The 24,141-nt window shown below is 42.7% G+C and overlaps 1 protein-coding gene across 1 annotated transcript in view; it reads left to right on the plus strand.

Annotated features, from left to right (window-relative positions):
- The window catches only part of DGKQ (diacylglycerol kinase theta), a 62,882-nt gene that overhangs the window by 27,082 nt on the left and 11,659 nt on the right, over positions 1–24,141 (plus strand). The window contains 12 exon segments of the mRNA XM_031557397.1: positions 675–775; positions 2,061–2,284; positions 3,075–3,165; positions 5,200–5,254; positions 7,086–7,147; positions 7,403–7,553; positions 8,382–8,420; positions 10,001–10,116; positions 16,769–16,920; positions 18,171–18,319; positions 19,355–19,536; positions 20,951–21,051. Coding sequence (XP_031413257.1) covers positions 675–775; positions 2,061–2,284; positions 3,075–3,165; positions 5,200–5,254; positions 7,086–7,147; positions 7,403–7,553; positions 8,382–8,420; positions 10,001–10,116; positions 16,769–16,920; positions 18,171–18,319; positions 19,355–19,536; positions 20,951–21,051 — 1,423 coding nt within the window.

Consider the following 24,141-nt stretch of genomic DNA (forward strand, 5'->3'; position numbering starts at 1 on the left):
ACTGCTGCTTCCAAAAGACTCGCTGAAATAAGACAGAAATGTGGTCCTGCGGTGGACTTTGGCAGAGCGGGTCCTACCTCAGCTCTGTGGAAAGATCAGTCTGAAATCCTCAATGCTTCACCCTTTCAGAGGTATCTGCCGACAGCCTGCACTCCGTGCTCTCAGCAGGGCCTCCATAAGGCTGCCGTGACACGCAGCACAGCCAAGTGCTGTGGTTCTCAGTTGCTTCAGCTTTCTTCTCCTTTTCGTGCTGTTCCTCTGCTTTCTCATCTCACCTGGAGCAGCTGTTTCAGTCTTCCTTCAGAGGGATGCTGTCTGACGTGGCAGTGAAGGTGATGGTTTGCTGTTGTTTTTCACATTGTCGAGCTGGTCAATAACAAAGGCAGTCAAGAATGGTAAGAATGAAAACCTGATGAGATAAGTGTTGTGGTTCATAACCAAAACCCCGATAAATTTTTTGTTACTTAAAATACTTCTGTTTTTTGTCCATAAGTGTACACCTGTTCTGAATGCACATTGACAGAACGAAGAAGTTCTGACTCGTAACTTGTGATGAAAAAGCAATCAATTGAGTTAAAAGCTGGTTTTGAATAGTTCCATTGTATGATTCCTGTGCAGGTAGCTTTGTGATTTGAGGGGTGCATTATTGAAATACTATAATTGTTTTCATTCAGGTAAACAAACGTTAAAGATATATGATGGGAGCGATGCAGTGAAACGCAACCAATTTCGACTGATTTCAGTTCCAAGGATTGCAAAAAATGAAGAAGTTGTGGTAAGATACCCAGTGAAGGTCAATACTGCAGTGCCACGAAGGAGCAAATAATTTCTGTATTGCAATATTCAAAGGCTATCGATTGTACAAACGTAACTTAGCAACAAAATCTCTCAGTGGTCTAGAATATTTTAATGTAATTTGATTTCTTCATGTAATTGTTGTAAAACATCTGTAGATACTGTTGTCTAGATGTCTGTTGCATAATGAATCCTACAGCATACGCAGCAGAAAATCACTTGTTAAGCAGTCTTTCTCCTTCCTTTTATGACACCAAAGTCTGATTTTACTAATTGAGCTGAATGTATTCAGGATATATATACACTGTACAAGATAATCAGCTCCTTAGATCTCATTCCTCTTCTGTAGCTTGGAGGTCTTCATTAATAGTTTGAAGTTGATGCTGCGTAGCCACCCACCATTGCACTTTCAACACCGACATCTGTTGCTTGATTGTGAAAGTAGTGAATTATTGATTGCATAATGACCACTGTCCAGCTGTTTCAGTGTTCTTTATTGGGTGGAAAGATGACTCTACTCAGCCATGTGTTCTTGATTTATAACTAAGCAGAGATCCCATGCTGTGCTGAGGGTAGCCCAGGGGGTGTATGGGGAGTTGCACCATTGGATGATAAGGACTCCCAAGTCATAAATCAATTGTCGTGGGAGTCTGTAGAATACTTTACCTCAGAACTGTTATCTTGATAGTGTGCTTAAAATCAGTGGGAGTTTTGAAAATCACTTTTAGCATTCTATATATCAATAGCCTCCACTGAAAATTTCACAGCAGACTGAAAGCACTTTTATTTAGGATTGTTACTTTTAAGCACATTTTGTCAGGCTGATGCATATAATTCTAGATCAGATTACTGCCAGTTTTCCTAAAGGACTTACTGGGCTGTGTTCACTGCAGAGTAGGTGTGCAAAATCAAGTGTAACTTGCCATCTTACTTGTGGAGTAAATTTTGCCTGCACTGCACATCAGCTTATTGGTGCTGAATTTTGCTTTTAAGCGTGGAGTTTGAGTGACTGCCACTTGAGAAAAGTACTGTGCTCAGGTCAGTGCTTTCCACTGGTTCTTTCCCTCTGGTAACTCAGTTTTTCTTTTGATTTCTCCCACGAAAATTTGTTTTCAAAACTTTGTTGTTGTTTTTCCCTATTGTTCTGTGCTTAAAACACGTTGTAAAGGTTGATTCTGCAAACAGGGTGTTCATGAAAGTCAGTGACTATATGAGTATTACTGTGCCATTTCATGGACATGATAATTTATCTTTCTGTGCTGTAGGAAGCTGCTTTGAGAGCATACTATATAAATGACGACCAGCAGGAGTATGAGCTGCAGACCTTTTCGCAGCAGGCACTGCTGTCTGATGACATTATCAACAGGAATGATGCTGCAGAGGACAGCAACTTGGGCTCAGTATTCCGAGAGTCTGTTCCTGAAGCCTGGATTATTAGAGCCAAACCAAAGGATGAGGAGGTGATCAGAATTTATCCTGCCTGGCTGTGGTGAGTGTTTATTACTATGAAGTGCCTTCCTTAGCTACGTTTGTCCTCTGTAGTTGTACAGCAAGTTTCAGTCATCGAGATCTCATTTGTGTAACAGACAGTGTAGTGTTTTCTTTTGTACTGAAGGATTCTCTTGCTTACTTTTCTGAAAAAGAAGTATACGCATTATTCATTTCAGGGCATGAAGACCTGCTGATGGGTTCTTTTAGATGCACAGTTATGCTCAGTTCTGTTACTGTGCATTTCACCAAAGCAATGGAACTTTACCTTAAGTGCATCTGCAGACAAATGAGGACAGATACCCATTGTTTGACAGCTTGATGTTCATCTGTAAGAAGTGTTAATTACAAAGAATTTAGTACAACTTCTGATGTGAGAGTAGGAGGAAAAATTAAAGGCAAAATGTCTGTTCCATTTACCTCTGACACTGTACATTTTAAGCATTTTTAGCAGTGAAGACTAGCCGATGACCTATTCGTTTCTTAAAAGCAGTGAAATAAAATGTAAACATTTCCTCGTTTTAACACTGCAACTACATTGCCAAACTTCACCTGGGACCTTCATTTAGTTCTGTGTATAGGAACAGATCCGTTTGCAGTGCTACAATTTTAAAGACTGGTTAAAGTGTTTGCAAGTCTGATGTGGCCAATACTGAATTTGACTGAAAGAACATCTTCATTTAAAACAAATCTCTTCCTAACTCCTAGTAAATTTGCCATTTAGTTAAAGGGTGTGCAATTAGGTGAAATTATTGTCCTGAGAAGTGTAAGCATTGCTTTTTTCTTTCCAGGGAGGGAATGGCATACATTTCCCTTCGAGTAAATAAGGATACCACTACACAGACTGTGATCAAAGAAGTGCTCCCATTACTTGGAAGGCAGGTAAATACAAGATAATAAACATGTCTCTATGTCACCTGGGTGACTTCAGGTGGGCTGTACGCGTTTTCCTCACAGAAGGATTTTTATTGCTCCATTGGCTGTTAATGTTGATATTGTTAATGCTTTCTGGGCAATCCTCTGTGGATCTTTCAGTCTTTCAGTGGTGGACCTAGTTGCTCTGTACTGAAAGTTAACGTCAATCTTCCCCAGTCAAACAAATCTACTTGTAACACAAGTTTTGTTGTATGCAGTGCACTTTTTCTGACTGCATATGTCTTTAAATACTTAAGATAGAGTTCTGTATAAATACATTGCTTATCTTGCTGGGGAATTTCAGCAATCATTGCTAAGATAGTTGTGTTTGTCCCTGATTCTGCAAAGAATAAACTCAAGGCTGAATGGCACACATAAGGCTTACCATCTGCATTCCTTCCAGCCTCAGCGGAAAGTGGTTACATGCACCTTGTATCCCTTGAAGACACGTGTTTTCATAGAACATGATCTCTTTCCAGCCTTCCTGTTTTATGGTTGGTGCCGAGATAGTACAACCGTAATGAAACATGTTGGCAGAACTTGTAAGTGTGCCGGAGCACTGTCAGTCTGAATCAAACACACAGCTGTGGAGACACGAATCTGTAGTGTGAGCGTTTCATTCAGCAGCTTGTGAGCTCACCAGCCATCAGCACGTTTGCTGCAGGGAACAGCCATGCTCACAGAGGGCAACCGTCATCTTCTGTAGTTGCTTACAGGGCACTTTGAGGCGTGCACATGGCTGGCTGTTGGGAGCTGGTGGTATAGCGATAGACCTCTGTCTTTGTGTACATGCAGTGAAGCAGGTGGCAGTACTTACTTTGCATCACAGGATGGTTCTAGGATTTGTCTGTAATAGTTTTCTTCAGGTGTTGCAGACCCTCTAACAGAACTGGGAAAGTTTTGTCTGAAACCTCTTTTTAGCTCGACAAAAGCATAAGTTGAACAAGATGGAATCAGAACCGTAGAATGGCGTGGGTTGGAAAGGACCACAATGATCACTGAGCTTCAACCCCCCTGCTGTGTGCAGGGTCACCAACCATCAGACCAGGCTGCCCAGAGCCACATCCAGCCTGGCCTTGAACGGATGTGATAACTGGGCTTGGAAAAGGTCTCCAGATTTCTGTATTTGGGAAGCTAGTTTGCAGCTGTGAGAGACTTAGCTCTCTGTAGCACTTGCAGTTTTCTCTGATACTATTAGTTTTTAAAGGATTTTCTCTGTTGTCTATATGAAAGTACATACAGGAAAACACTTTTTAATATCCAGAATTTGCATGCACTGAAGATCCTCTCCAAAGAGCTGTCATCAAATTTCTGGCAAATCAAGAGTAATAGACGAGACTTTTAATATCTTGATCCATGGCATGCAAGCTAAGTTCATTAATCCTCTGAGTCCCAAGTACTAAAACGAAGATTTGCTCAGTTCTGAGTGTCGTGTATTTCAGGGTCACAATAATCCAGCAAATGATTGAACTCCTGGCCTTTGTTCTCTAGCTGTGAGGCAATCAGGTGTTCCCTGCAGTGCTGGCAGTAAAGTTTGGAGGAGAGACATGTCACGTAAGAAGAGATTCTTTCCATCAGTGCTGATGGAGTGCTCCAAGAGATGATGACTGAGGAGCCTGCTTTTGCCAAGCCTGGTGCCTGACTGATCTTCTCAGAGAGCAGGTTCATTCCTTGTCCTGCACGCTTGCTCTGGGAAGACACTGTGGATATAACCTAGCAGGGCTGCTGGTCACTGAACAAGTAATGTTAGCAGTGCCTTGTGGGTTTCTTTAGATAGGGCTGTTAGAATGCCCACGTAGTTAAGAACGCAGCAGCTTGACGATGTGTGCGAGAGACTGCTGAATCAGAAGATTCTTTTAGGGATGGGTTGTAATTGAGACTGATTTTAAAATGTTTAATTTTCCATGCTTTGTGTGCGCTGTGGATAACATAATGTGTAAGTATCAACCAAAGCTGTATCATGTTTAGAAACTGTTGTTTGTATGCTCCATCTTTTGGCAGACGGGGTGCCTCCAGAATTTCAAACTGGTTGAAGTGCTTATGGGCAGTAAGCAAGGTAAGTGAAGGAGCACAGACCAAAGCCACATCTGTAAGTGATCTCGAAGCACTTACTTTAACACAGTCACAGTTAGTTAATTTTGTTAAATACCTGCCTTCATAAATGGAACTTCACCATCACGTTGGAATGCTTGTTTGGAAGTGATGTTGATTATTATCAGTCATGCTTGTCCTGTGGGCATACAGTTCCCTCCTGTTTCTTCATCATCACGCAGAGATTAATTACTGCTTTCTGATGGATGTTAATATTTTGAACTTTGTTTTGGGAAGCTAACTTTAACTGACATAAATGTCCTAACTGCAGTTATATAGGAAAGATTATGTGTAACGTTCATTTGGCTCCCTTCCTTCTCTTTTGTCTTGACACTTGCCCTCGTGTGAGACCAAATTCAAGTCCTGAGGTAGTTCAAGGGACATTTTTTTTTCGGGTTTTTTTGGTCAGTCCAAGGAGTATCTGTGTGCCTTATGAAATACCGAAATATGCAGTATAAGCATTGCTCAACAAGCCTGTGATCTTGCAGACATTATGCAGATTTGCATCTGTGCTACATTCCTTTATTTGTAAGGTGTCATGGAGAGAGAAATAAAGCCAATGAAGTAAATAAATAACAAAGCAATGACGTGCCAATGGAGAGTCCAGGAGCGTGCCCTCCCAGCCCAGAAAGCCAACCATGCCCTGGGCTGCATCAAAAGAAGAGTGGGAAGCAGGGCGAGGGAGGAGATCCTGACCCTCTGCTTTGCACTGGTGAGAGCTCACCTGGCGCACTGCGTGGGGAGAGAGATGAACCTGCTGGAGCACGTCCGGAGAAGGGCCACAGAAACGACCCGTGTCCTCTGTGAGGGCAGACTGGGAGCTGGGGCTGCGCAGCATGGGGAAATAACGGCTGCGAGGTGACCTGAGAGCAGCCTGTCTGTAGCTAAAGGGGAGCTGCAGGAAAGAAGGGAACAGACTCTTTAGAAGGGTCGTGGTGGCAGGACAGGGGGAAATGGTTTCCAACTAAAGGAGATTTGTCTTGGGTATAAGGAGAAGCTTTTTCCAGCGAGTGTGGTGAAGCACTGGCACAGGTTGCCCAGAGATGTAGTGAATGCCCATAACTGGAGGCATTCGAAGTCAGGCTGGATGGGGCTCTGAGCGCCTGACTGAGCTGTGGATGTACACTGCAGCACTGCAGGGGAGTTGGACTGGGGGACCTTTAAAAGTCTTGTTCAACTCTAAGGATTTTGTGATTGTAAGTGGTGTAAATATATTCTGTCTATTCAGTAAATATCACTGTGATTCAAGTACCGAACTACAGCTTCACTTTCTGTTTGGCATTTTCAGTTAATTGTTCTATAAAGTTATTGTAGCCTTGTGAATCTTGGTTAGTTTCCGGTGCTCTGTTTTAAATCATCATATCATCATCAGCTTGTCTTAGAATCACCTGTGATACAGCTTTGCTTCAGTTGGAAGTTGTTGAAATTGTCCCAGAGTTTCAATAGAGTATGGAAGTTGGTTGTTCTCAGGAATTGTTAGCTAGTTGTCAGGGAATGTAGTTTTAAGGTCTTCCGGTGTCTAACAGTTGGCTTCTTAGCAGAGGATCACTTGTCTTTTGAGTGTCTTCAGAGACAAAGGCGTCTAAGAGCTGTGAACAAATTCAGACTGTGCCAAGTACCCCCGTGGTTCATCTTTGGACAAGGAGTGGTTCAGGTCTGCGTTACCCTTTGTGTTAGATGTACGCCGCGTTCTGATTTGTCCCTAAAATTTTGGTGGTGCTTTTGTGTGTTTAAATTGAGCCTGATATTAACATACACTGCTTGCAGACATTGATTGATGTTCTTTCTGTCTCTAGTTCAGCGCATGGTGTTGGACAATCAGGAGCTGATTCTAAACAGACTCGAAGACATAAGAAAGGTATATCTGAAAGAGAAGTAAGATCTCTCTTTTATAGCAGTTGGGGTGTCCCCTTTCTTACAGAAGAAAAATAAGTGCTGAGTTACTGTCCCAGATGGCTCATCTGTAGAGAAGCCAAGCACTTGGACTACAGTTTGTTGCTATTTATGATCCATCTGTAGAGGATGTAGTCACTAAGAGCAGAAGAATCTGGAATTTTGTTACCTTCTCACAAAATTTCATGTCATTTGTATACATATTTTTTTGCTTTTGCAGATTTCAATACGTCAGATGAATCAAACAAGGTTTTACATAGTGGAAAATAGTAAATCCAGTGTACAAGTAAATATGTTTGTTGGTGGGCTTCCACCTCAGCTTTCCCCTGAAGAGTACATGAATATTCTCAAGAATGAATTAGCTATCAAAAGTAAGTAAACAGGTGTGATCTGAGATCTGCTCACCTTTCTATACAAAGCTTTTTTATAAAGTAGTGTCTGTTGCTCCTTATGTTCTTCTTTGTATCTTGTGATCTGTTACGAAAAGTCTGTCTACCAGCTACCCTGTTGGGAGCTTTTGTACTTACATTAGCATGCTGATGGCTGCACAAAAGATTTGACAGCTCATCATTCAATGGATGATTGCTACATTACTTGAGTTATATGTGACCGTACCAGTTTTTTAGTGAAAATACCACTTTTTGGAAGTTAACCAAATATACCTTACACTTTGCAAATTACAGCAGCGCAGTTTAATTCTTCATGTGTAAATGTTCCTTGCCTGTATTAACGACTGATTTTTTTGCATAAGCTGTCCTCCATATTCTCCATGCCCTTTGTTCCTGGTCACAGAGAAATGTGAGCTCTGTGTGTGTACATACAGCACTCAGTGAAAAGAATTTGTTTTCCCTTTCCAAAGCAGTGCAATTAATTTTACTCTGTCAACCACGTATCAGGAAGGTATCAAGCTTCTTGTTTCAGGAGAAGAAGCATTTTTACCAATCTTTTTATGTAACTTCAAGAGGAATTAAACTAAGTGCCTGGGATAATACATACCAATCTTTTATGAAAATCAGTTTAGCTTTTCTAAGTTGTAAAGTAAACTTAGCAGAGGGAAAGTGTTAGCTGGAGATTCCCTACGTATTTGTATAACTTTTAATATTTATTTATATTGTATTTGTGTAACTTTTTAAAATATTTTAAATATTTACTCTAAATGTACCCGAGGTTTTATGTGTTTATATTTTTGCCCTTTGCAGCAAATGTAGTATCTGTGAGTCATGTTTATCAAGCACAAGGTAAGCATTAAGATTTTAAGTATTGCAAACAAAGTCTGTTTTCAAAACTGCAGTCTTACAGTAGAGGTTTCAAGCTCAGAGTACTTTACTCATACTTCATAAGCAAAAAGCCCCGCAGATAAAATCTAACACATTATATTTATGAAAAGCAGGGGATAAATGTTGCCTTATGAATAGAAGGTTGGCTGCATGCCACCTGCACCAGAAAGCGGTAGTAATCTGTCATAAAAATGAGGTTGGAAGTCACACTGGAGCTGAGCAGTGCTCCTAAAGCACTTCTGAGTGCTTTCTCCTCATTCTGTCTTTGAAACGCTAAAATTGCTGCTGCTCTTTAGCTTGGTGGGTCAGTTTGACACAGATCACAGTTCAGCGTAATACTGAAATCTGAAGAGAATCAGCAGTTCTTCCTTAAAGCAGGCTTCTCTGAGCTGCTGCTTTGCTTTTGCTTTACGAACGTTACCTGACTGAGAAGTGGCAGGGCTGCTGAGAGCTGCTGAGGCGCTGCCTCTGTGCAGCATTACTGCAGCAGTCAGGTGTGGGTCAGCATCTGGTGCAGCTCACAAAGAAAAGCGTGCAGTTTCTTTTCTGAACTTTCAGGTCTTGCTGTCCATGTGCTCCGGGAGGCGTACCTTCCGAATACCTGTTCACTGGATCTGTCTGTAGGGTCGTTTTGAAGGCTGACTTCTGCTTCCTTTGCTGTCTCCACATAGTTAGTAAATACTGGCTTCTCATTAGGAAGAGCATCTGTGTCTTCTCTTTGTATCTGTGAATATAGTTTTCTTTCTAGTAGAGCCCATCTCACTGCTCCATTTAACCAAGTCTACCTGCCTGCATGCGTTTTTTTCTGATGTTACTGCCAGTGTGTATTCTATTGCTCTAAACACAGTGAGTTTTTTTCACTTTCTGAATGTTTTTTTTTTTTCTGATGCTTTCTAACTTTCATTTTTGGTTGTCATAGCAGCCAATTTTGTTGCTATCTTACATTTCATATGCAGTCCATTATGTCTTTGATTTTGTCCTGCCATGTCTTTAAACTCTCACTGAGTATCTTACTTTGAACTAACGTGCCAGTATTTTATTTTCATTTGCTTTTCTTTGTCCAGTGGAAGACCTAACTTCCTAAAGCTTTAAAATGATTCTCAGATTAGATCTTTGCTTCTGATAATTCCTGTTGAGATCTTGTCGGTGAATGGTACTGCCATATTTTTCTAAATGGATAGCAAATGAAATCTGATGGTTTTGTCACTTCTACAGCTTGAAAGCAGGCTGCTAAGTAGTGACATGTATGGAAACAGGTGGTACTCCTAAACCACAGAGGAAGTCTTCAAATGTGTATCAGTTCTGTGTTGAAATTCTTTATGTCCTCAAACTGCTGCTTGTTAAAAATCTGGCATGTGTTTGGAGATAGGAAGGAAAGCTTCAGAAACAAAACAGAAAGCACATCTCAGTGATAACTAACAACCAGAAGTGTTATAGAGTAACTTGTACTGAAAAATATCCTAAGTAAACGTCTGCTGTGATTCAACACTGTTGATTTTCTAATAATAAGAAATACAAAAAGCCCAAACATGTCTTTACAGGAGCTGTTGTACTCGAAATTTCATGTTTTTCTGAAGCTGAAAGAATATACATGCTAGTTAAGGATACAACTGTCAATGACAAGCCTCTGAACGCTGTGGTGATTCCAGAAGTTATGGTAAGAGATGTGTCAGAACTTACAACTTGTGTCCAAACTAAAAATGCTACCTTCACACTTTCTTTTTGTGGAAGTGAGTAAAAGTGTCTGCTTTTCAAGGGAGGACCGGTGGGATGTGGGATAATACTGGAGAGTTTGTACTTCATGCATCTGATACATTTCTGTTACTTAAGTCACTTGTCCTGCTGTTGAATTGTGAAGAACTGTGAGCATAAGTACAGAACTGCAAAGGGAAGAAAAACAGAATTTTCATTTTTCTTGTATTTATTTCAAACATCAAAAAGGTGGGCATAGTTTTAGCTTAATTCCGTAGCAGTTTAAAAAAAAAACCCTCTTTCTAAAAGAAAATTTGCACCTCGTGCAGAGGTTAGAGTTTGTGCAGGAGCCCTTCCATAGATTCACATTTGATTTCCGTATGTTTTTGTGTTTACAGCCCACTTTACTATGAGTCACGTGGTTTCCTAATAGGCTTTGTATCAATGAAGCAGATTCAGGATAGAGAGAGGGAAATGGTTCACTGAGCAAAGTCATTTTGAACCCAGGTAACGTAGGTTCTGTCCAGAAGTCAGTGTAGCCCTGATTGCTTTCTGCTGAGCATCTTGCAGTTACTGTCTTTCTGGAGTTGTACTATGGCAAAAGAACTGAAAGTCTTATTTTGACTTCTTTAAAACTTCACGAAAGGATGAAAACTTCACAGCAGTGGGGGCTGACATAGCTTCAGGTGGGAGGATCTCAAGTGCAATAGCAAGGCTGGTAGCTGCATACTTGCAGGCCTACTATATTAAGACTCCTGTGCTTGTCTGGTGGCTAATTTTTTTATTTAAGTAAATGCTAGCGGCAGTGCTTACATTTAGCTGGCAATATTACATACTACACCTCTTCCAAAAGAAGAGAAACCCTTGTGATTATATGGGTGTTAGGTTTTGTGAGATAGTTAGAAACAAATCTTACTTCTAAGTAGGTTTCAACTCTTCTTGTTACCAGGAGCAGAACAGAAAGAGTGAAGCACAGAGACAAGCCTAGATGCGGTGTATAGTGTGTGAAGTTGAATTTATCTACTCTGTTGATTGCGTGTCTGGATTTCTGACATTGGATATGTCGAAGTGAAAACATGGATAGTGCTATCATTTATTTGATACAAGTTATTTCTAAGAAAACCTGTTTGAGGGGACTGCGTGGATGAATTTCTAATATGAAAGAAGAAGAGAAGGGCTGTACGTGTACCTGTACATTTCCTTTCTATTTGAGCATGTACTGCTTACGCATAGCTCACTCCTAAAGTAATGCCTGCTATGTATTTTCATGGATGCTACAACTAGATACAAGGAGCACATCATTTCATAGAGAAAATTCTCAGACACGAAACACTGTTTTTCATCATAGTCACCATTATTTGCTGTTCATTTTTGCCAGTGATGAACCAGAGCCTGAATGCTGTGCTCATAAAAATCTGCACCAATGGAGCTGACCCTCCCTTCATCAATTCCATAGCTGCTGTGACAGTGTTCTTGCTAGGAAGATGTTGCCCATGCAAACCATATTTGCATCAGCCCAAACAGATGGAAGTCAGAAGTTGCCAAATCCAGACTATGCAGTGGGTGTAGCAGGACAGTCCCACCATGATTGGCAATGTACCTCATACTGCTATGGGGCCTGGTATTAGTGGGTTGCAAGAGAAAAATTGTATTTTTCTGCAGCTTGACTCTGGAAGTTCAGCCCTTCATCTCAGTTAGATCACCCCTTTGCTATCCCAGACACATCGCACATCACTTTACCTGCTGAGGGCTCCATCTAAAACTTTCTCTTTGATGGGGAATTCATGTGTCACCACTCCATGGACTGCTGTTTTGACTCTGGCTCTTGGAGGTGACACCAGTTATTGTCACTGATAAAGAAGTGATCTAGGAAAATGTCACCTTCAACTTGCATTCATTCAGTAGGTTGTGACAAACTTGCATATGATGTTCTTCCGTTCCTCTGTGAGCACTGTGGGACTCACTTGCCAAAAACTCTGAGATATTACTCATGCTGCCACACTGTTGCTCAGTTTTTTGCACAGTTCCATGGTCGTAACCCACCAATTTGCTTGGATGAGCTAATTGAAATGCTTTTCATTTCATGGAATGAGTTGTACATGGCTGTCCAGAATATGGCTTGTCTTCCAGATCACTGTTCCCTGCTGCTGTTATCTGTCACGATAACAAAATTTAGAGGGAATATGTAGCCTCTGCTGCCATACCACTAACATCTGCCTCTGTTGTGGGCTAAAGTAATAAAATAGGAAGCATTACTTTTGGAGCAGCACTCTTGTTTTGTGTTCTCGCTAAAAATGAGCCAAGAGTAAAGATGATTAACATTTCAAGTGCCATCCATCTGTGCTTAGGCCACACAGCTGTTGCTGTTTGCTAATTAGCTGGGGTAAAGCAAAGAGTGATTGTCGATTCTGCTCTTTTAGCAGTTGAGCTGGATGAGCTGCTGAGGTCCTTTCCAGGCCTGGTTTGTACTGTATGTATATGCAATCATTTGAATGCAGCAACAGGAAATACTTCTACGAGAATTGAGTAATAGGATATATGCTCTGTCGTTCGTCTTGTGAATGAAGTACCAGGAAACTGGGGATGAAGTTCTGATTTGTAGTCTTAGAAGGAGAATTGGTAGTAAATGAAAGGCCACGGTGTTTTGGTTACTGAGTGACTTTTCCAAACTACAACTTCAGACAAATGAGCTATGCTCTGCTCTTCTTGAAATTCAGTAAAAACACAAAAGTAAAGGAGCATTTGAGCATCTGCGCTGTGCTTTGCTGGTCTGCGATATCCCCAGTACAAGCTGTACTCACACTGGTTTTGGTGCACCTACTAACAAGCCAGCCCAGGTCTTCCATGGTATTGTCACATCTGCCAGCAGCTGTTAATCACCCTGTTGGCCACAGCCCTGCAAGGACTTCCCACCTTCTGGTTTCCTCCACGATAAGAAGCAGCTGCTGGAGGTGCTGCAGCGCGGCACAGCTGCTGTCCTGGTGGCACTGACACCTTGCTTACAGCTGTGGGTTCAGGGCCTCCTTTCTGGAGCGGTCTGGCGTTAGGGAATGGAAGCAGGAGTCCTTGCATGTGGGAGGTGCTGCAGGCAGCCTTCTTGCGAAAGTTTGGTTTTTGCATTGCTGAGTGACCTCCATAGCTCCTGGGAGCAGCCTGGGAGGTAGGCCTTGGGCTGGCAGGCCTGGGGTACAGAACGCCTTGTTCCCTGCTGTGGTGTGATATGTGCACAGTGTGTGCAGCAGAGCATGAGTAGTAAATATCTTGCTGGAGCCTGAAGCTGCGTTGTGCAGATGCTGACAAGTCAAGCAGAGTGCAGTAACTTGCAGCGTGCCCCACTCACACGCCGCCTGCTAGCGGCCTCTGAGAAACACGGCTCAGCAGTCAGTCACACATCCCCAGCTCGGAGCATCCCGCACTGCTGCACGGGGAGCAGAGCGCAGCTCTCCTTGGGGCCTGTGCCTTTCAGCCACCGCTGCGGCGGCTCTGCTCTTCTGTGCAAGCCTGGAATTTGTTCTGGGACTCCTAACCTACGGAAAAGCTATTTTCTTACAAGTTGGTCCTTCAGAGGGATTTAGCAGCTCCCCTTAGCCATTCAACCGCAAGCAGTGGTGAGAAGCGAGTTAAACGTAAGGGTAACATTGAGAGGGCTTCTGCCCTTGCTAGGATACGTTGTTCAGTCTGCATCCCACTTTCAGTCCTGAATGGTTGTAAGTGGGGGTTTACACTGTAAGATATTTGAAGGGGGTTGTGTTTGTGCGGTAGGACTCTTCAGTTTCTGCTGCGTGCAGATACCTTGTTTGCTCCAGGCACTCTTTGCTGCTGCTTGTGACTTTTAGCGGTCGGCATAGATGTTGCCCTTTTTTAATTTTTTCTTGTACAGTATTGACACTTGAAAAATACGAAATTTAGATGGCAGTTTTGTGGAAACTGTAAATACATATTTGCAACGTTATGTGGGCTTGAGTAAGATCTCACACGACTTTCCAGAACGCAGCTGTGCTTTTGGACGTGTTGGGATTTACCACGTCTCAGCACAGTCCCCCAGGTTCTCTGTGAATGGTTGTAGTTGCTTGCTTTTGGACCAGGTGTGTGGATTTTGTCTGTAGAAGCAAGTAGTACAAGACACGTGCTTACGGTGTCTCTTCTAAATGTCCACAACCAGGATTTTTAAAAATTACTTTCCTGAGAAAGAGAAGGTAATCAAGTGCTCTTGTCCATCTTCTAGCAAGGTGTTGGATGTTTTGGGCTGGTTTCTGTTCTCTGATTCTTTCACTGTAAAAGTCTTTGTTTACTTTGCAGCTGAGTATTATTTCATTTCTTCCTTCTTCCTCCCACCCATCGATTTGTTGCACACCACAGGTGTCTGGGTCCTGGACCACACCAGACGTTCCACATAGCCTGTTCAGAAAGCTAAAAAGACTGGAGGTGAAATTTTCAAATTTAGGAAGTAAAAAAGGTTTGAAGAGAGAAAAACAACTTTTCCGTTCAGCAGCACTCTGCCTTTCCCTGCTGGCAGAATTCTCAGACGAGCCTTCATAGTGGGACGCGGCTGATAGAGCCACAGAAAGGCCTTGACTGAAAAGCCGACCTTTGTTTACTGTTTGTATAATACCTGTGGTGGCTTGAGGGGAGGAAATCCACCCCTCTCCTTGGATGTGAGGATCCTTGAGCTGCTGACCTTGCAGTGCAAGAAGTGCTCCCTTTTTGCAGCAGCGGCACACAGTGTTTTGTTTAGATTTCCTGTACTGGCTGCAAGTGTCCTTTCCGTATACTTAGCAGACATCAGCGTATTACAGTTTTTGTTCACTGGGCTTCGGTGAGTGCCTTTCCTTTTCCAGTGAGCCTGAGCACGCAGGTGAGGCCCATTTGGACTCATTCTTCACAGTATGGATGAGGGTGGTTGTCTCACCACTCTTGTTCCACCAGCAGCTCAGAAATGTTCTGGGCTCTCCTGACTCTCTGCCCCCACAGAACAGTCATGTCTGAGACCAAGAATGTCTCTTTTTGGCCAAAAGTAAAGCAAGAGGAAGGAGGGGGCAAGAGAAGAAAGGTGTTTCACCTCTGTCAGCCTTCTCAGTTGCTTGGTATTACACTTCTCTTTTCTCTTTGTGCCTAGCAGTCGCAGCTGATGGCAGAGGATACTTCTCGTGCAAGCAGAGATGCAGAGGAGGCAGATTTTTATGCAGCTGCAATATCTTAATGCATCTGGCAGAGGGTTAGTGCCTGGCTCCTCCACAAAACTTGAGGAAATTTCTTAAGTCAATATTCAAACCCCAAAATACTGTTTGCTTTCCAGCGTCTGAGCTGGCTCACGCGCAGCAGTAACATGGCTATTTCAGCAGTGGATGCCAGTTTCCTTCCCCACTTTTACTTGGTAAAGCGGCCTCATTTCTGCAGCTTGAGGGTCAGCTCACAGTCCTGGTAGTTAGCATGCACAGCAGCTCCGACACTATCTGTGTGCTCTCTCCTCCCTCTGTACTGTTCAGATCTCCTCACGTGTCTGCAAGCTGCTTCTTCACTGCCCCCTGAATCATTCATGTCTAAATTGACTTCTCTTTACCATTGTTTTTTCTGGGGTCCGTCCTGTCAGCTGTGTGACAAATTAGTGTTCCCTGAATGCTGTCCAGTTTGTAAATACAAATTACCACGACTTAAGGACTGTGGCAGACATTTCTGTTTCAGAGCACACTTGCTGAAACGCCTGATGGACTTCTAATGTATACCCACCTCACAGTTTGGTTTACTTGTTCACTGTGACAGGTTGCATAAAAGATGCCTTCATGCTTCCTGGTCTTTCTAGAGTCATTTATAAATCATGGACGATGGGATGTTTGAAGACCAGTCCTGAGGGGATATTTCTCCCCATCATCCCCATGCAGTGGATTGGCTGTCTCATTAAATCCCCACCTGCTGCTTGCAGGCACTGAGCTCAGCGTGGCTCCTGGAAAGGCATCAGAATGCTCACAGCACTTCTGTACCTGCAGAGCCCTTCAGCAGACATCCACAGTGGTGTAAGGATGGCACCACAGAATGCTATGGACATCCTGAGATCACCTAGTTCAACCCCACTGCTGAAGCAGGTTTCCTACAGTAGGTTGCACAGGAAAGCATTCAGGTGGGTTTTTGGGTATCTTTAGAGAAGACGACTGCACAGTCTCTTTAGGCATCCGGTTCCAGTGCTCTGTTATCTTCACAGTAAAGAAGTTTTCATTTTTCCCTCGTGTTCCAGTGGAACTACTTGTGTTCTGCTTTGTGCCTTAGCCCGTCAATAAGCACCGCTAGAAATGACCCTATCCTTCACACTGTTCTTTCTCACGCACTTTTTACTGAAGGTATGGAAGAAAGGCTGTTGGTGATACCTTCATGTTAACGTTAGGCCAGACTGACAGTTTGGGCGTAGCTGGAGTGGATTAAGGAAATGTTCTTCCAGAAAGACAAAATCAGTAGCTAGCCTTGATAATTGTCTAGGTGTTGAGTCCTTTTTTTTTTTCGTATTGAATTTGGATTTTTTTTTTTTTACTAAGCATCAAGGAATTATTAGGAAATACTTTTGAGATGCAGTAGTAATCTTCCTTCCTGGTCGCAGTTTTGGCTAATCCTTTCTTTTCTTCATTCAGGCTTCCAAGATCCCACAGAACTGCTGGCCGCTTCTTGTATTTGTGAATCCAAAAAGCGGTGGTCTGAAAGGTCGGGATCTGCTGTACTGCTTCAGAAAGCTGCTGAATCCACATCAGGTCTTTGAGCTTACCAATGGTGGTCCTTTGCCTGGGTATGTTGTAATATTTTTTCTAGTTATTGATGTGACTTTGTTTTGTGATGTTTTTTCTTAAGGCAAATCAGATTCTGTTCTTACAAGGATATTAATTGTGTCCGTTCTTCGCCTGGACGACAAAGTAGAGAATCAGACTGGTTCTTACTGGTATTTAAACAGACTTTCCTTTTCTGTATAGAGAACAGATTAGTTCCTGATGTATGTACTTTCATCAAGTCTAACAAATCCCAGTCCTAGGAAAGTCACATGTCCTTTACAATTAATGCAAATACACACTTATCACTGAAAACAATAATATTTTATAAATAGAAAGAAAAATGTCATGTTGCCTTACAAAAATGCTCATTTTTGCTTTTATTTCCTCTAACATGCCGTGGAAACAAACAGGGAAGTATAATAAAATTTTCTATTTTGACTCCTGAAAGTTGGCCACAGTTGCAGAATTAACGGGCCTGCCCAATCACAGCTGCAGCGTTTCCCAGTCTGAGGTACAGAATGTAATGTGATTGCAGGGAGGCAGTAACTGATTACTAGATTTAATCAGCACCATTTTGTTAACACTTCATAAAACTGACAGCAATGATTGCAGCCTACTTGGAGTAGCCTCGTTATGCAGTGCAGTTTTTAACAAAGAACTCTTATGACTCAACCTTCAAAACAAAGGCGTTCAAGAGAGAAATGTGGCTTATGCAGGAAGCAAGTTAAACAAGTTGCACAAACTTTTTGGGCTGAGTTTTGTAGGTTTGTTGTGTTTCTAGTGTAGTTGAGACTGCAGCTGTGGTAGTTAGTTCATTTTGCTTTACCCACGAAGTATTTCTGTAGATGTACAGCAGAATGCTTCTACTTGCTTACTGCTTGCTGTGAGATGTAAGTAGAAATTATTTTGCAGACCTGTTGTGTAGGATGAAAGGCCAAAAAGAGTGAGAACAAACAAAATAGTACTACGAACAAAAAGTCCTATCAACATTCCACACTTGGCAGCTTAGGAATGACTAAGTAAAAAAAAATTCAAAACCTCTACAAAGATTTAAGATGTTCAGATGGAAACTATGAACAATTTGACCTATTTGGTGAGGAAAAGATTAACAGTTGCTCTCCAGCTGCGAAAAGTCATAGGAGAGTGTGGTTTTCACTCTTTTTTAAGAATTCAGCTATAATGGGTTACGTTAAATAACGTAGGTGGAGACTGCCTTTTTTGTGCTGCATTGTAATGCTTCTTTTCCCCTTCGCTTTGTTTCTGAATGGAGGTTTCATACGTTCTCCAAAGTCCCCTCTTTCCGAGTGCTGGTGTGCGGAGGTGATGGCACTGTGGGTTGGGTTCTTGGTGCACTGGAGGAGATCAGGCACAAGCTGGTGTGCTCAGAGCCTTCTGTTGCCATCCTGCCCCTGGGAACAGGTGAGAACTGGGACAAGCGCTAGGTTGGGGACTGCTCAGTACATGCTGAAGACCTTGTCTTCATTCTCCGTGGCTTTTCTGTGTTGTGTTTGGAAGCACTAATTGCTGGGAAGAGGGACTGTCATAGGCGTAAGCTCTAAATAATGAACATAGGAACATGGACTTGGAGGCAGACAGCAGAAATATCTTCCCAGGTAGCTCAGGGTTGTATTAGCTATTACTTTCTTGCAATATTCAGGTTTGAGTTCAGCAGATACTGACCCACATTCTTTAAAAGCTTGTTTTCTAGTTCACTGTGGATCTGATCTCTCATACCCAGTCTGAAGGTGTGCCTGCCACAAGGTTAAACGCATGTAGTCTTCAGTAAATATTCCCTTCATTTTGTCTCTGAAGAAGTTACCCAACTGGGATGTGGTTCAGGGAGAGGCATTCAGTGGCCCAGCATGTCGCTGCTGACTGGTCTGCGTGCAGCTTCTGCATTGGTCCAGCAGCTGGAAATCCAGCTGGATCTCTGCCTGAGGCTTTGTGCCTGCTCATCCTCCAGAAGGTTTGTCTTCATTTATCCGCCTGACAAACCGCTGCTGAGGATGCCAGGACTCGGTAGCCTGCTGTAGATAGCATGCCGGGGATCTGCTTGTCAGTTGGTGATGCTTCCTGAGTGAGAAGGAGCTGTTTTTTTGCTCTGGCTGTGTCTGAGTGGATAGCACTTGGAGAGGCCAAAATATTCTCCCCTTGACAACCACTGCTGCACTGTGGGCTCGTGGACTCAGCTGTGTGCTGTCTTGATAACGGTTTCTTCCACTGCATTTTTCAAATGAAGCAGTATATCTGTGTGACACAAAGCACACAGGCAGCCGTAATGCTGGGGTGTGTTTTGTGGTTGACTAACTTTTCAGTCCGGTTGTGCTGCTTTCGTGACTTACTTGGAGCACTTTACAGTTATTTGAGGTATAGAGCAGAGCTGAAGGAGTTGTTGGTGCTTTCAGCTAACTGACAAAATGCTGTCGTATTTTGGGGCTTTTTGTTGTTGCCCAGGTAATGACTTAGGACGAGTTTTGCGCTGGGGAGCTGGCTACAGTGGGGAGGACCCCTACTCCATTTTGATTTCTGTGGATGAAGCAGACGACGTTCTGATGGACCGCTGGACTATTCTTTTGGATGCTGAAGAGCCTGCTGAAGGTGCAGAGAATGGCGTGGCAGAACCTGAGCCCCCCAAGGTGAGACAAGGTTTGGCTCGGGTTTGACTCTGAGAAAAGCTTGTTCCCTTGAGAGTCACAGGGAATGCAGTTATTAGCGTGGTTAATCTCCTATTGCTCACTTACCTGTGCTTGGGCCTTGCTAAGCTGTTTCTTAGTGAAGACAGTGCTGCGTCTTGATCCAGCTCTTCAGTTCTGGTGGGATGGTTGGTCACAGAACACCTTTCTTTATTGCTTGGCAAAAAGTATCTGATAGCACATTAACGTAAAGATTTACATGTCAGTGGCGTGCCTTTTTGCTTTGCATTTGCATTTGAGAAATGTATTTCTCACGTAAGGAAAGCCAAGCACTTCCCATAAGACTAGTGAAACTGGAGTGTTGAGCAAAAAGCTGCGTATTATACTAGTTTGGTCTTTCTTGTTACAGCTCAAAACACAACTGTAAGTTACAGAAATACAGAGGAGGTAAATCCTCCTGTCATCGTACTGCCTTTGTGTGTCTGTGTATGCTGCATCTGTTTTATATTCTTGGAGGAAAAGGCCCTGAACCTTGGTTTGCATTTCTTGTTTCTGCTTAGGAAAATAAAGGTGTTGATTGTTAATGGTGACTTCACAGCTTTTGTGGATACTGGTTCTCTTTATTTCCTGACAGAATCAAGAAATTGGGTAGAAGAAGGGGGAGCAAAAAGAAGAAAGAAAACTGTAATAATGGTAGTCCTTGTCTAACATTTTTGTCCAGTTGCTGGAAAATCATAGGCGTTGTGTCGGTCGGAGAACTTAAGCTGCCGGCGTTCTGGGTACTTTATTCGGTGGAGAAAGGGTTGGATCTGCCCTGAGTGTTCCTGATCTGCTTCCTAAAGACTAAAGGTGTGAGAATCAAGGGCTGGCACAGAACAGCTGTGGAGTGAGCTGGCATACAAAGGAAGGATCGATAGGAAAAACAGAGATCTGCAGAACCTTGAGGTTGTTACATAGGGAGCTGTTTAAAATGCAGCTGAAGGTGCATAGGTGAAGTCAAGTTCTGAACTCATGTGGCATAAGGTTGCTGCCAAAAATAATAGTGGTGTCAGTGTTTAGTAATTTATATGTAGTTGCTGCGTAGAACTTCTTCACTTTGAGAAGCTGGGTTGGCTTTATTTCTGCATTTATTTTTATGCCTGCCTTATTATACTCATTTCTTGAAATTAAGATTAAGTGTTGAAATTCATAATAATTTGGAAATAATGACAGTACATATAAACAACTGCTTTATTTTTAGTGCTGTTTTCTGGAAAATGTTCCTAAATTTGTCAAGATGCAAATAACTTGGAAGAATCATCAACAGATCTTCCTTTTGTTGAGAAGTTTTGGAACCTCTGCATTTAGGAACGTAAGCCTTGAGGAAATAAGACAAATAATTCTTCCTTTTTTATTTTATTTTATTTTATTTTTACAGATTGTACAGATGAACAATTACTGTGGTCTTGGCATTGATGCAGAGTTGAGCTTGGACTTTCATCATGCTAGAGAAGAAGAACCAGGGAAATTTAATAGCAGGTAATCCTGGGGAAAACAAAAAAGGGGAAGGGGAAGTTATGTAGTATCCCAGAACTTCCAATTTATGCTGTGGCTGATAATCTTGCTACAAGTATTCACAAATAATGTTCCTTGAAGCAAAACTGGAACAGGCAGGAGTTAAAATAGCCATGAACTCTTAGGCATACAATTTGTTTGGCTTTTTGTTTTTCTTTTTTTTTCTTTTTTTCCTTCGTGTTCCAAGAGAGAACATAAGATAAGTTTTTTGGAAGCCATATTATTATTATTCACTGTAATTACTTGCCAATAACTTCAATGTCAAATTCAGTAAAATTTCAGGTTAGTGGAAATATCCCATTGAAAGCCTTTAGCAGGAGAGAAGGCAGTGCTGCTGCCCGCTGTATGTTTCCCACCCTCATGGAGTGCTGTGTTAGTATCTGCATGCTGGTCATTACAATTTTTAAAATATCTCTGAGTCACAAATGAAGCAGAGCAATAAGGTTTTGTACTTGGGTCAAAGCAATCCCAGCTCTGTATGCAGACTGGGAGAAGAAGTCCTTGGGAGTTGCCCTGATGAGAAGAGCTTAGGAATGAAAACTAACCATGAGCCAGCAGTGTGCTCTTGCAGCTCAGAAGGCAAATGGTGTCCTGGGCTCCATCAGCAGAGGGGTGGCCAGCAGGGACAGGGAGGTGATCGTCCTCCTCTGCTCTGCTCTTGTGAGGCCCCATCTGCAGCACTGCGTCCAGGTATGGGGCCTCCAGTACAAGAAAGACAGGGAGCTGTTGGAGAGGGTCCAGAGGAGCCACAAAGATGAGCAGAGGGCTGCAGCACCTCTACTATAAAGACAGGCTGAGGGAGCTGGGCTTGTTCAGCATGGAGAAAAGAAGGTTTCAGAGGAACCTCATTGCAGCCTTCCAGCATTTAAGGGGAGATTATAAACAGGAGGAAAATCAAATTTTTACATAGGTAGATTTTGATGGGACAAGATAGTTTTAAAACCAAAGGAGTTTTAAACTAAAAGAGGGGGCACTTAGATGTCAGGGGGAAGGTTTTTGCTGATAGGGTGGTGAGGTGCTGGGGTAGGTTGCCCTGAGAGGTTGTGGATGCCCCATTCCTGGAGGTGTTCAAGGCCAAGTTGGATGGGGCCCTGGGCAACCTGATCCAGCACTTGATCTAAGGGTTGGCTAGTGAAACTTGGAACTTGGTGATACTTGGGGTTCCTTCCAGCCCAAGCCATTCTTGGATAAAAAGCATGCAGAGCAATCAGTAACAGCATTTCTTTTTGTTCCTTTGATTACTGAACCTGATGAGAGAAAAAAATCACATTTGTGTAATTAATCAGTAACCCTTCATAGACATTGTTCTTGCCTGCTCTTTATTCCCCTATGTTCGCAATATCTTCTCAGTTGCCAGAACAGTATTACAGCTGCTTAGTGTTCCAGTCTCATCTATTTAGAATCTTCTCTGATCTCACTTTTCTTGCATGTTTTATCAATGCAGATGTTGCTCATATATCTCCTAAAATGCTGAGTAAGATACTGGTGTTCTCCTTACTGACAGAATATTTAAGAGTTATGCTTTGATCTTTATTTCCCTGTGTGCTTTTAATCTGTCTCATCTTTAGCAGCACATGGTGTGCAGCATCTGCAGTGCAGTGGGCAGTGACTTGATGTCACTCTTGCAGACCTTCAACATGCCTATTTGGACATGGTGCAAGAATATCTTGGAGAGCATGTGGGAAAAACAGCGCTTTGGTGGTTGGGTTTTTTTTTTTTTTGCAAATCTGAAAGACTGTATGGTTCTGTAATTCAGGGTCTGAGAAAGAAGTTATGAATTACCAATTGATGCTGAAGTATTGTTTTGCAGGGACAAGCAGCTTGTGCAGACTAATGCTGCTGGCACAATTGCTGCTTTTCAGCCTCTGTAATGATGGCTGTTAAAACTTTGCTTTCCCCTTTCTCAGGATATGCAAATGCACACACTCTTGCCAGCCAGATGAGCTCGCACTTCTTTTTTTCAATGAATTAACTGAAAAGCATGCTGATCAAACACCAGGTGCAGCAGTGGCTGTCACACAAGCAGTGCTGCATGCAAGATGGGACATGTTGGGTGGTGCAGTCGGAGTCTGCATGGAAGAAAACGTGCGTGTGTGCTCTCTCTGATTTGATATCATAGGTTGGTCAGTGTTCTGAGAGCTCTGAGCTCCCTGGCATCATGCTGTGCAGTGCCTTTGCAGGCTGAAGATTCCATTCCTGGGTCCGGTAGCTCACAGTGCAGTGGTGATCAGTTGCAAACACAGCGAGGTGTTTTGGCAGTGGTGATTTCTGTGTGTTGAGTGTCAGTTTTTATGAGAGTGTTCCCACGGTGTAAAGCTGAGGATCAGGGCATCTGCCTTCATTCTTAGTATTCATATTTGAATGTTGGCTGTTTCTGTAGCGCAATGCTTGCAGAAAAACAAACCAAAGGGCCATTCCGGGGCTGAATAGTCCAAGTCTCCACACTAATCAGAGTAGTGGGATGTTACCTCAGTATCTGTACTCCAGAACGTTCCAAATAATTCTGGGGTGACATAATGGTGCAAGTGTTGCAGCCGAGCTTACGCAGAGACTCACGGCTCCATGGGGATAACTCTGCACAGAAGGCCCTGCCCTCCCCCCTCACCCCAGTGTCATTCACAGCAGGGCTGCAGTGTGAGCCTTACGTCGCAGTACAGACCTTGAAGCCAGTGAGCATAAATAAAGTGCTTCAAAGATGACTGGTCTTTCCTACCTTGCCAATTAAATGTGGTGAAACTACTATCTGCACACTATATTCGGGTTTACTTTATGAGATGATGCTTCTTTCTGCCAAGTGGGCAAGTTAGTTTGTTGTTCAGCAGAGCTAGCAACAGACTGATTACCTTGGTTTGCACTCTTTCCACCAAATCATGCCCTATGTGAGGATGCTCAAAAAAGAGCAGTGTCTCTGTCTAGTTGGGTGTGCAAGGTTCACCCTCCCAAGCCTGGCTAACTTTTAATCATAAAGTCTGCCCCCTTCAAAGCCACAGGGTAGATTTTGGCATGGTAACGTTACAGAAGTCTAATTTTCTCTTTTTTTTTTTCTTTTTTTTT

Source organism: Meleagris gallopavo, chromosome Z (genome assembly GCF_000146605.3).
Source record: "Meleagris gallopavo isolate NT-WF06-2002-E0010 breed Aviagen turkey brand Nicholas breeding stock chromosome Z, Turkey_5.1, whole genome shotgun sequence".
NCBI lineage: Eukaryota > Metazoa > Chordata > Aves > Galliformes > Phasianidae > Meleagris > Meleagris gallopavo.